This window comes from Salmo salar, chromosome 09, assembly GCF_965601325.2.
Source record: "Salmo salar chromosome 09, fSalSal1, whole genome shotgun sequence".
NCBI classification, from domain to species: domain Eukaryota; kingdom Metazoa; phylum Chordata; class Actinopteri; order Salmoniformes; family Salmonidae; genus Salmo; species Salmo salar.
Genome location: NC_138299.1, coordinates 136,943,474 through 136,956,191, shown reverse-complemented (window position 1 = coordinate 136,956,191; position 12,718 = coordinate 136,943,474). Strand labels below are relative to the sequence as shown.

The following is a 12,718-nucleotide window of genomic DNA, read 5'->3' as shown; positions in this document are numbered from 1 at the left end:
TGTTTTATCTTGTTGCAACACTAATTATTTTGGGTATAAAACATTGTATTATTAAAAAGGCATGATTTGCTGCCGGATATAGCGACAAGGGAATGTAGACATAGAACTAACAACATCCATAACATTAGTCAGTCTCAATAATGCTAGATCTGGCACAGTGCAGAAGGGGTGGATGCTCGAGTATTTGTTAATGCCTGCCCTTCCCTACTGTATGTGCTACGACATAAAAGGAGGATCTTGAGAGTCAGACAGCATCCTGTCACAAGCAGTTGGCCGAGGAGGAACTACCTCAACAATACGACAGTATCTTTGCAGACAAGAACCCAAAACAAAACCTCTTCTAGAATGGTATGGGAGACCGTTTATTTATACGATATTGCACTTTACCAAGAAAATGTATTTCGGTATGGATAGTGATGTCCTAGTTTATGTTGTAAAGATTTTTAGGCAGGCGTACATTTATTTTTGCTACTCCCCTCCCATCACCCCACACCCTCTTGACACAGGAAGTTTTTTTGTCCCATGATGTAACAAAAGCACTTCCTGGCCTCAATGTCACTTTAAGATTTTGTTATGAGCTATGCGTTCATGGAAACTTGAACTTCAGATATCAAAACAAGTTGCTCTAAAACCTATTTTTCTGTATCCCTCCCTTTCTCTCTCTCTCCCCAGTCTGCCCTCCACTCTCTCTCTTGCTCTCTCTCTCTCCCTCTAAGTGAAATATGACAGAACTTTCAATGATGTAGCCTGACAGTAGCAATATAACCAACATATACAATTACAATGTGTCAAAACTTCCCACGGTTGATGAACTTGTTTCACTTTTACATTCTAGTCAAGTTCTTTGGTTGTGTGCGAGGTGGATGAGAGTCTGAAAGAAAAACTGAAGAAGTTTAGATTTCGAAAAGAGACCAACAATGCAGCCATCCTGAGTGAGTAAGACTTCATTGAAACCGTGTTCCTCAGTAGCCCAACTGTCACCTGTTTCACCTAATTAAATAAAAAAATCGAATAAACCCAGAAACAGAGAAACATACTGTGTCTAGGACTCAATATAGAATAATTATCCTATTCCCTCAGTGAAAATTGACATGGAGAAACAGCTTGTGATCCTGGAGGAAGAGTATGAGGCAAGTCACGTTGTCTTTCTGATAATATAATAATTACTAAAATCCATCCACACCTGTATCAATACCAGTTCAACTCAAAACACACACTCACATTTCAGGACATCTCCCTAGATGACCTGAGGAATGAACTTCCCGAGCGGCAGCCAAGATATCCTTTTAGAACATTTAGGAGTGATACAGCAGAAATCTATGTTAACCCATATTCACCAGCACTGCCAGTGTTGAGTTGTATCATTGACCAGTGATTGGATTTCCTTGACAATATAGTGTACATTCGTTGTTTACAGCTACAAATACGTCCATACAGATGGCAGGGTGTCCTACCCACTGTGTTTCATATTCTCAAGTCCAGTGGGTGAGTAATTCATCCTAATTCAGTGAATAGCCAATTAAGTGAAGGATTAGCATTGCTGTGCTACAACATCCCTTTGAACAAAATAACATTTCGAAGGTAGTAAGTGATAATTGAAAGTAATGAGATTCAATAAATATTTATCATATGGAGAGATCAAAAAGGTTGTGGACATACATCTGTGACTTATACACCCTCATCCCAACAGGGTGCAAGCCTGAGCAGCAAATGATGTACGCAGGCAGCAAGAACCAACTGGTCTCCGCAGCAGAGCTCACAAAGGTCAGGACTATTTTCTGTTTCAAGTATTGACTGACAACAATAATGATCTGAGCGTAAGCCCAACCCTAAACTCAGAAAATAGAGAAGTTATAATAGAAAATATGCATGTTTAGCCTGATCCTACCCCTTTTTTCTCAATAGGTTTTTGAGACGCGAAACATAGATGACTTGTCTGAAGAGTGGCTGATAAACAAACTGTCTTTCTTTCGCTGAATAGACACTTGTGTTCAAGTTGGCAAAAGTGCATGTTTTGAACATACCAGTACATTAACTTCATTACTGGTTTGCAATAAATTGCTTATGGTGTCACTTATGTTATTGCATTCTTATTCCTTAGTTGTACTCAGAAACCATTATTACCAGCCTGGTTGCCAGTCTTTCTGCTCTCTTTTGTCAACTCCTTGTGGAATTGTCACACCAATGAGTGACAAGGAGTTGACATGGTAGCACAAACAGATCTGGGACCAGGCTACATTACCACCACTTTGGAAGGAAAATGATTGCAGGAATACATGTTCATCTATAAAGAGGGGACTTTGGAGAGGGTGACTGTTAGCAGTATAAGAAACATACAGCCATAAATGTTGTAAAATCAGCTACTACCATTTATTTACAATGTCTAAATGTTAAGAGAGGTTTCCATCATACAACTGAATTTATACAGGTTCATAGTAGCAGTTTTTGGGAAGGAAACAAGAAATTGGCAGAAAATGTTATTTTGAAAGTTTAGTTCAAAACGTAAAAAAAGCTAAACTTTCCCACATTTTATTGGATGTTCCAATTACATTTATAATGCATTGTATCCTCAAAACGCTAAGGACAAAGAAAAACATATTTAACAGATTTATGCACACCAGAAAATTAAACAGAAAAAAAGTTTCTGCTTTCACACCACTTTAAGTACTTAAGTGAGAAATCTACAAACCATAAAGACAAACTGACTTAACAAAATAACAGCTTAAAAGAACAAAATAAATATGTTGTTGGTAGGAAAGAATTTTGTTCAATGAAGCATGTACTGTACACAACGACTAAGATAGTAGCTCCAGCTATATCTATGAGCAAAGGTCTGACAGATGAGTAACTGACATTTACAGGTACCCAAAAGCCTTGTAGAAGTCCCTTAGAGGGTGTATCTCTCCTAAAAAAGTAGCAAACTGTAACATTCAACAGGAATGAGTTGCTAGCCTCAGACTGAGTCTGTAAAGACATGGCTGTTCTGAGGGTGGGGCTTGTCAGCGTGGGCTGGCTGGAGCTCGGGGGTGAGGCATGGTGTGCTGGCGTTGTCACAGTAAGAAGGCCTAGGCTCTTATTCACTGTCACTGCCGTCGCTGGAGTCTGAGGCCTGTTCACTGCCACTCCCGCTCTGGGCACGGCCACCCTCTGAGTGGTCACTCCCGCTACTGTGGGCCGGAGACGCGCTGCCACTCCTACTCCTCTCCCTATGGCTCTCCTTCTCACTCCCACTGCCCTCCTCCCCACTGCTCCGGGCTGCTCCATTCTTGGGCTCGTTGTCGTCGTCATCACTGTCGTCGTCGCTACCGAAGATTTCCACCTCATCCGCCAGCTTGACCTCCTCCTCGCCACTCTCACTGCCACTACCACTGGCCTTCCTCCTCCGCTTAACTCCCTCTTCATCATCCTCAGCTCCACTCCGCTTTCCATCCTCATCCTCCCTGTCAGAGTCACTGTCAGAGTTGTCTCCCTCACTCTCGCTGCCCTTCTCATCACCTGTGAGTGGAAACAAACAGATCATTAATTCATCTGGACCTAAGAAGCAGTGGTAAACAAAGAGCCTCTGCAGACACAGTAGTAAACATTGGGGAGGACAGAGGGGGGAGACTGACCAGAGTCCTGCAGTTTACCCAAGTCCATGTCCTCTTCTTCGTCCTCTGGTTCATGGTTCTCCAGCTGAGCCTTACGCGCATCCTAATGGACACAAAGACGGATGTCATGATTACTCAGATTATTTAGATGTCTGCAAATGTATACTTCTCTGCTTATGTCCAGCACTACCTGCTCATCTCTATCAGTGTTGAGGTCCACTTATTAAGTAAACACAGTAGTTTCCACAGATTGAAAGTAATGCTCAGTGTAGAAAACAGGCCTAATTAGCAGTCTCACCTGTGCTTCCAGCTCCTTGTCATTCATGTCTCTGTGCTTACACACCAGCACAGCGTTTGTAGTAGACTGGGCTCCAGCCTTAGCTCTCCTCTTACTCAGCCGCACTCTGCAATCCAGGACAACACAGTCAGGCCAACACAGTCAGGCCAAAAACCTTCTTCACAGGTGGTGTCCACAGGCCAAACAAACTAACTTAACCCACCCTAGCAAATACAAATCTACCAGAATAATGTGACTCTCTCTTCAAAGACAATCCCATGTCACCTCCTGCCAATGTAAACCCAACAGACCCCACTATGAGACCCCCCCAGCCGGGCCAGTGGTTACCTGGTCTCCAGCTCGTTGTAGTAGACTCCATCTCCGTCTCTGAAGATAAAGAAGTAGTTCTCCTCGTAGCCCTTGCTGGCTTTGTTCTTCACGTTCCAGTTGTACTCCCTGGCTATCTTATAGTCATACCTAGAACACACACACACACACACCATCACATTTAGTTCAATGTTACAGTAAGTGTGCTTCAGCGATTCCAACATCCTACAGGTTCTGTACTTGGACAAGGTGAACCAAGTAGGTATGAGAAAGTAGACAATGACAATGTGAAACCTGAATATTATTGATAGGGATAGTTCATATATCAGTAGAATTGTTGGTGTCCTGTCTACTCAAGGTTAGTGCAAATGCTTGTTGGATTTCTCACAGATCATCAGGCATGTAGTCCAGCTCCTCATCCACATCTCTCTTGCGCTTGCGAATAGTTTCCTCATTGGGCAGGAAGTAGGCCACAAACTGGTTTCCTTCCTCATCCATCATACCTCTGCAGGGCACAACAAACAATTCAAAACAGGGTGTAAATTGTCATAGTGCAGGACAGTCACACACACTATTTTTTAATTTTTAATTCACAGGCACACACACACACACACACACAATGTGGCATTGTTTTGTCCTCACCTAATCATGGCCTGTGACATCATCTCCACACCCTGGGGTGCTGACATGTCTTTAGGAGCAGGATCAGAGTCGAAGATTACCTGAGCACACGGGTTGATCCACATCTGGGGAGCAGAGAACAGTACACACAAATGCTTACTCTTTATCAAAACACAATAGGGATAGACAACAACAGCTAAACGCATCCAGCATAGAACAGATAAAGGAACCAATGACTGCCCAGAAACAAAGACCATGGGCATAATTCAGATAGGAAGCCAAGGCCAATACAATGGTACTGTATGTCCTGTTGAGCATCATGGGTGCTCACCTTGAAGTCAGGGAACACAGGCATCACCTCCACAGGAGTGACTCTGGGTTTACTGTAGTGCTGGGCAATCTGGGGGAAGAGGATGAACACCACGTGTGATATACAGATGTAGAATCTTAATTTGATCACTTCTGTTGCGGAGAATTTCCCTTCACCGCAGGAAATTTTGATGAGCTTCGCAATTTACATAAATCCACTGAAAAACCACACTAACACAGTAGGCAGCGTAGTCCAGAGGTTAGAGTGTTGGACTAGTAACCGAAAGGTTGCAAGTTCGAATCCCTGAGCTGACAAGGTACAAATCTGTCGTTCTGCCCGTGAACAAGGCAGTTAACCCACTGTTCCTAGGCTGTCATTGAAAATAAGAATTTGTTCTTAACTGACTTGCCTAGTTAAATAAAGGTAAAATAAATACAAATATTAACAGTATCCCACTTTTCATGTCGCCTGATTTTGACCACCGATCAAGAAATATTACAGACATTAAAATGATGTTGCTGCAGGATTATTTTGCCTGCGACAATATAGGAACAATTAAGATCCAACATCTGTACAATAACTTTGATGGAATGAAAGAGGATATTGCAATCTTCATATTAGAAGGAGCATACAATGAACTGTGTGATCTCTGTGTAGCTGGACATTGACTTTGATGTTGTTACTGTAAGAGCTATTTGGACTGAATATAGCACAGTGAATTGTGCATAGCCAAACACGGGGCACTCTCACCGGTTTCTGTGCATCCTCAAAGGTCTTTTCAATTGCAGCAATCTGGCTGTCCCTATCCTTGTATATCTCCTCCTCTGTGAACTGCTGTTTCACAGACACACCGATCCTAAGGACAGAACACATAGGTTATATTAGGGGTGGGACAAACAGAAAACACTACAAAATGGGAAGTGTGTATGCTGAATGTGGTGGCTAGCTAGCCTGTTAGGTCACACTCACTTGACTTCCACTTTCTCATTGGAGACACCATATCTGTTGAACTCTGTAGAGATGTACTCAGTCTTCCTCATCCACGGGACTACCTTGGCGTGCTGCTGAGATCTACAGGAAGACAAATACAAGGCTCATAGCACAGATCCCAAGTCATTAAGATTTTCATTGAATTTTGTCACAAAGACACTGTATTGACTGGTACACAGTCTGTATGCAAACCTTTTCGAGCTGGATGGAGCTGTGATGTCTTCTTCCAATAACTTCTCATCAGCTGGATCAAGAAGAACTACAAAAATAAGGATGGGACAATTCTAAATCAATACTACACAAGCTTCAAGTAACTACCACAAAAATATACTGACTGTGTGGTTTAACAGCGTGCGTTTGTGTCGTTCAGAAACGTACTGCTGGGGTCGACGCGGTAGGTGTCTGGGTTAATGAGGTCGATGGTGACACCAAGGTCAGGCTCAGTAAGCAGTTCATGTTTGTGTTGCTTCTCTAACGACGTAGCCTTGTACTGCACAAACCTGTTAACACCAGACAGCACAACATCAGAGTCAGCTACAGTACAGTATTTATGGGAGAAGGCTTAGAAAATAAAAGCTGCACACGGTGGGTACAACAACTATACATTTAATAGACGTAACAACTTGACTGACCTTTATGGCAGAAGGAACAAGGGTTTTTACCTGTGCTGGTCAAATGGATATGTGATGAATTTGGGATCAAATGGGATGTCAGGCAGGCTGTTGCAGTACTTTACCCGACAGACCACTCCAGACCTGGGAGATTGGTTGGGCCAAACACGGAGTCACACATTACAAAAGTGTACAAAGAAGAAGTAGTCATCAAAAACATGTTCTATCAACCATTGATGCCTCATAATCCAAACTGATAACTACCTAAATGGTCATATGGGTTTTGATCTGTCCATGATATCGCCAGCCCTCCACCCCCTTTGCATTTAAAACACACAATAACTTGAGCTGTAACTGAATCACTTTGTTTTAACATGTAAAACAAACTGCATGCATACCTCTCTGGAACAGTTCTGTGTGATGAACTCCTAGTCACGTGGAGAGAAAAACAAGTGTTGTTAGCTACACTCAGCTGATAGACTGAAGAAAGACTGAAGAAATAGGAAGTAACACAGTGCCCCCCCCCCCCAATATTTTAACTTATGTTAACTTATCACGGGACAATCAATCGTCATTAGCTAGGTTACCTAACGTTAGCTAGTTGCGGTAAAGAAAATACATCGGAGAGGATATTTACCTGTGACCGTCTGAGTCTCGCTGTGCTTGTGTCTGGATAGTTGGAGCCATGATCTTAAAAGAATGACCACGACTGGAAGAATAGTTTCTTAGAAATTCAGACAACCGTTGAAGTCACTCCTTACTAAAACACTTTACCTGAAAGAAAGAGAAACTCCGTTGATTACCTAGTTAGCTACTTACTCCAAAGTACTCTGAGCTTTCGCTCTTTTTGCTTTTCTGTCCTGACTAGATGCGCCTTACAACTAGTAGGACCCCTGATATTTTCATGGGTAGCTTCCGAGCTGCCTGAATATAATTACGTCGCAGATATACGGTCAGTTTTTGCTATATCTCGTATGTAGATTTGTGGTAGGCAGTGGTACCACAGATAGAACAAAGAGACAGATATTTCACCAGATATATAAATGTAAAGCATCCGGTTAGCGGTTCCACTCACAACCAAATACGGTGGTGAGAGGAGCATGAGCCCGCATGCAGAATTCTGCAAAAGTATAAACCTATAACACCAAATAATGCATGCAGAGCAGAATTAGGCCGATAACCGCTAATTATCAAAATCTAGAAAAGAGACGTTAAATTCTACAACCACCTAAAAGGAAGCAATTCCCAAACCTTCCATAACAAAGCCATCACTGACATATAAATAAACCTGGAGAAGAGCCCCCTAAGCAAGCTGGTCCTCTGTTCACAAACGCAAACAGACCCCACAGAGCGCCAGGACACAAATCATGAGAAAACAAAAATATAATTACTTGACACATTGGAAAGAATTGACCAAAAAGCAGAGCAATCTAGAATGGTATTTGGCCCTGAACAGAGAGTACACATTGGCAGAATACCTGACCACTGTGACTGACCCAAAATTAAGGAAATCTTTGACTATGTACAGACTGAGTGAGCATAGCCTTGCTTTTGAGAAAAGCCGCCAAAGGCAGACCTGGCTCTCAAGAGAAAATAGGCTATGTGCACACTGCCCACAAAATGAGGTGGAAACTGAGATGCCTCCTGCAAAATGTATGGCCATATTACAGACACATATTTCGTTCAGATTACACAGACCCACAAAGAATTCGAAAACAAATCCAATTTTGTTAAACTCCCATATCTATTGGGTGAAATACCACAGTATGCAATCACAGCAGCAAAATTTGTGACCTGTTGCTACAAGAAAAGGACAACCAGTGAAGAACAAACACCTTGTAAATATAACCTATATTTATGTTTATTTATTTTTGTACATCATTACAACATTGAAATGTCTTTATTCTTTTGGAACTTTTGTAAGTGTAGTGTTTACAGTAAAAAAAAAAAAAAATCACTTGCTTTGGCAATGTAAACATATGTTTCCCATGTCAATATAGCCCGTAAATTGAATTGCCACTGGGAAGCAACGAAAACCAATGTGAAAAGAACAGGACTGACCCTCCAGACTTTAAGAACCTAGTTGCCTTGGCTGCACAGCTTCTTATGACAGAGTCTTTACATTAGTCTCAGACAGTGACCGTTGGAAAACTATTGGTCCTGTGTAGAGCATATTTGGTGTACCTCGATCACTTCAGAGGTGAAGTCTGATTTAGTGTTTTTAATTTTTTTATTTAACAATACCGACCCCTTGATGTAGTGAATGAAAATGTGTATATATTTGTCAATTCCATTTATTAATGTTCAATGGCACATTGTCTCTTATGTTAATTTTACATGTTTTCTACCATAAGTTTTGATCATTTTGTATAGGGGTCGGTAGTGGGAGAAGATGGAACGAGATGGATTTTAGCCGACATTTACTCATCAGTGAAACATTTGATCTCAATACAGTTTTTTGTTACGAACAGAGTGAACTAAGTTTAGTAGACTTTACCCTTTGACAAAGTTTTAAAAAAGGCGTTGTTTAGCAGGGGTGCAAAGGCGAATTGTTTGTGCACACGCGCACTTCACAGAGTAGACGTGCCCCAAAGGAAATATGCAAATGATTGCTAGAATGCGCCAATAGGATCTCGCTAGCTCGTTCTTGGCTCTGCCCACCTCCTTGCTTGCTCTGCCCACTATGGCTCATTTGTTCTCATTTGAAACAACGGGCTGTGGTCCATCTTGGTTTAGTCATAAAAATCTTTGGTGGTACCATAAACTACCCCTTATCAATTTATATGATTCTACGTTGGAAAGCAAGATACTAAAATAACACATCACTGCCCTCTACTGTATTGGAATATAAAATTGAGAAATTATATACCAACCATCAATCTGCAGCAAATCTGAAACTGTTTGAAATAGTAGTACAACAAGCTTGGAAAATGTCAGAATTTATTGTCTTCAGATGCAAACAAATAAAACCAAACGTACCATTGGTGTCACTGCCCAGTTTAACCCAACATGCCACTTTCCTAAACAAGAAGAAGTCAACATTACAAAGACAATACTTGTGTTAGGCTGACTGACATTACAGAAGGATGATCTTCAATGAAGACAATTTACAAGTTATGAACAGGTACAAGTCAAAATGTAGAATTCATCTAAGGTTTGTAATAATTTTCCACATTTGCTAGAAGAGCATTCATGACATTATTAGTGTGGTGTGAGCTTTACAACAGCAAAAAAAAAAGCTACATTCAACATTTTAGTTTGAGCGCAAATGACAAAATACTGATGAGTGCATATTATATTATCGTCATGTTGGAAGATTTCCAAGAGTAAAGTTTTTAATTGAATGTGTATCATGTCAATAATGTTGTTAGTGTTTTACATAGCAAAACAATCCAGTGACACTGTTATGTAAGTGCCCAGACTGAAGCAGATGATGTATACAGACACAGATGTGAAAACAAACAAATAAACAAACTAAAATGTGTACAACCATGATAATGTGCAAGTCTGCCGAAATCCACAAAAATGACATTGGCTATGGACTAAACCTCATGTAAAAATATTTTTTCAAAGCATCTGCCAAGTGTTTTCCCACATTGTTTGACCTATATCACATATTAACACAGACAATGGAAATAGAACATATGTATGATGGTTCATGCTTTGGTGGGGAACACTTAGCTGCCTCACTATGCATCTATTCCACAGTTACGGCAAGACCCCCTCCCTGGTTCTTCTTGCCAAGCTGGGTGTCTCTACCCATATCCAACAACAATCCAACTGCATTCAATGCAGTTTCTTCATGTTGACAATGACCATGCGCTAAATCTAGGAGGGAACCAGGAGCAGGGAGGTAGAAAAATACTACTGATTCTCATTATTTTATAGGAGTGTCTCAAACATACAGCTCCCATCATTTTATATCTGGAGAGAACAATCCATTATGTGCTGTTCCTCATATGCTTTCACTGTTTCAGGTCTGCATCTGTCCAGAGGGATCCACTCTGTGGAAAGAGAACAATGGAGACTTTATTCATGAAAGTGTCAAGAACTCAACTTGATCATGCCCATTCTCTTGCCAGTATTGGTAAACATATTCTTGTGATGTGCTACATGGTAATAACTATTATTAACAGTATAGTTTTCCACTTCAGATACAAGTTATAGTACTGCATTTCATCTGATCACACCCAAGAACAGACAGAAATCAATATTAGGATTCACCTGCTCAACATGTACAGCATTTGGCCGGGGTCATCTGCAAATACCCTGTAGTAACACAATGAGAAAGGAAGGTCTGTTTGATACTTCATCTGGATATTTGTAAGACAATTAAGAATCAGCAAGTTGCTTGTTTGTAAAATATGATTATGTACTCATACCCATCTCCCCAGTGATAAAATGCCTGGTCCTGGTAGAAGATGCATAGGAACAGCCACACACTTATGGTCTCCACCCAGAAGATGACAAAAAGGAACCACAGTGAGGAGACTAGCAGCTCACACACCATCCTGGGGCTTCTACAATGAGAAATAACAGAGAGAGGAGAGTTAAACCATAGGGGAACATAACACTACAGTCCTCTGCATACCAATAGAGAAGGTATTGGTAGGAGCAACATGACTACAGCTAAGGAAAGATAACAATATTAAACAATATACATTTTAGATATCGATTGCAAACAGGGTTTGGTTTTTGGTTGAAAGCAAGGTCATTTCAGGGATTATCAACACTAGTTAGTACATGAACTCAAGCCCAAACCAAACAAGCAGAATGTTGGTCTTTGCCAACTAGCAGATGTCCGAGCTAAGTATGGATGAAAGTTGATCAGCTGTGTTCAGTGAGGGGGTAACTAGCTGCTCGCTAACTCTCAATCTTGGTGATTTGTATTATAACCAGCTAACAAGAAATATTGAAAATAAAGTATTTTACCTTTTAATCGTGATGGGAACAGATTTAACGGTATCCAAGTCCGTGAATATCACAATGCTACAGCTAGCTAGCAATTAGCACCAGCTGACTGGGAGTTTTTTGTATTGTTGGCTAGCTAGAACAGTTAGCTAGCTTGCTTAATAACTAATTTGAGATTTTAATATGGTTTCACTTGATCAAATATAACATTGTATAGCTATTTAGCCAGCTAACATGCATGTTTTCGTTGTTCAAGGACAGTTTTGCCTGCATGCTCCAACAAATGTTACCAGAGAGTTGAGTTTCCGGGAGTCAGAATCCGCAATTACTGCACAGAATTTGGGGAGCAAAGATTTGGTCTAGATGCACTAGTCTGGGTACCAGTCTTAAACTATCATTCCACTCCTTGCCACTTCGTGTCATATGTGTGTAGCGATTTCAGTGCCAATAGAAATTGTATTTTAATTTTATAATTGTGTATTTGTATTAGGGTATTGCATTTTCATTTAATATTTTTGAATGTGTAATGCACAGATTGAATATTTGAATCCATAAATGTAACTTGTATTTGAAAAAAAGTCTTCAAGTCTCCAGCAAGGATAGCCTACTCATCAAAAGAGCATGGATTTCGAACCACCTCAGTCACATTTCACCCCCCTTTGATCTCATGTTCAGAGATTATGGCACCATTATAAAGTGGGTGGTTCGAGCCCTGAATGCTGAATGGCGGACAGCCGTGGTATATTAGACTGTATACCATGGGTATGACAAAACATGCATTTTTTTTTACACTCCCTTCTAACGCACCCTGTGATCATAATAGAGGGGAACCGAAGGCACATTCATGTTCCAGAGTCGTAGCTTTCAGGAATGGGGTTATACTAGGGTTCAAATGCTAGAGACAAATTCATAGGAAGAATATAAATTCAAAATGCCACATTGGCTTCAAAAAACCACCAGAAGCTTCCATTTAACACAGCCTTTGATCCTATCTGTTCTTAATTACCTTTCCTGGCTGGCAAAGTACCAGGATGTTGTCTCTGATTTTTTTTATCTGAATTTACAGAACTGAATCTGAATG

At 40.8% G+C, this 12,718-nt stretch overlaps 2 protein-coding genes across 3 annotated transcripts; one reads left to right on the top strand and one right to left on the bottom strand.

Annotated features, from left to right (window-relative positions):
* Positions 1–217: 217 nt before the first annotated feature.
* On the top strand, positions 218–2,077 carry gmfg (glia maturation factor, gamma). 2 transcript variants are annotated; one of them, XM_082955468.1, is made up of 7 exons: positions 218–348; positions 836–932; positions 1,081–1,130; positions 1,229–1,280; positions 1,405–1,485; positions 1,691–1,764; positions 1,906–2,077. In XM_082955468.1, exons 1-7 carry the CDS (start codon positions 346–348, stop codon positions 1,975–1,977), a joined length of 429 nt encoding a protein of 142 aa, XP_082811594.1. In that variant the 5' UTR covers positions 218–345; the 3' UTR covers positions 1,978–2,077.
* Positions 2,078–2,351: 274 nt separating this feature from the next.
* On the bottom strand, positions 2,352–7,573 carry paf1 (paf1, RNA polymerase II associated factor, homolog (S. cerevisiae)). Its single transcript, NM_001140028.1, is given in 14 exon segments — positions 2,352–3,495; positions 3,612–3,693; positions 3,889–3,994; positions 4,216–4,344; positions 4,583–4,699; positions 4,837–4,940; positions 5,147–5,215; positions 5,876–5,981; positions 6,095–6,196; positions 6,308–6,374; positions 6,494–6,615; positions 6,778–6,870; positions 7,125–7,154; positions 7,364–7,573. Coding segments are annotated over 14 exon segments (1,599 nt in total). The 5' UTR covers positions 7,414–7,573; the 3' UTR covers positions 2,352–3,073.
* Between the last annotated feature and the right edge of the window lie 5,145 nt (positions 7,574–12,718).

Excerpts from the sequence above, each read along its gene's own strand:
- gmfg (XM_082955468.1), top strand. Across the intron at positions 1,281-1,404 it reads TCCCGAGCGGCAGCCAAGAT|TCGTTGTTTACAGCTACAAA; the intron begins ATCCTTTTAGAA and ends TATAGTGTACAT. Across the intron at positions 1,486-1,690 it reads CATATTCTCAAGTCCAGTGG|GGTGCAAGCCTGAGCAGCAA; the intron begins GTGAGTAATTCA and ends TCATCCCAACAG.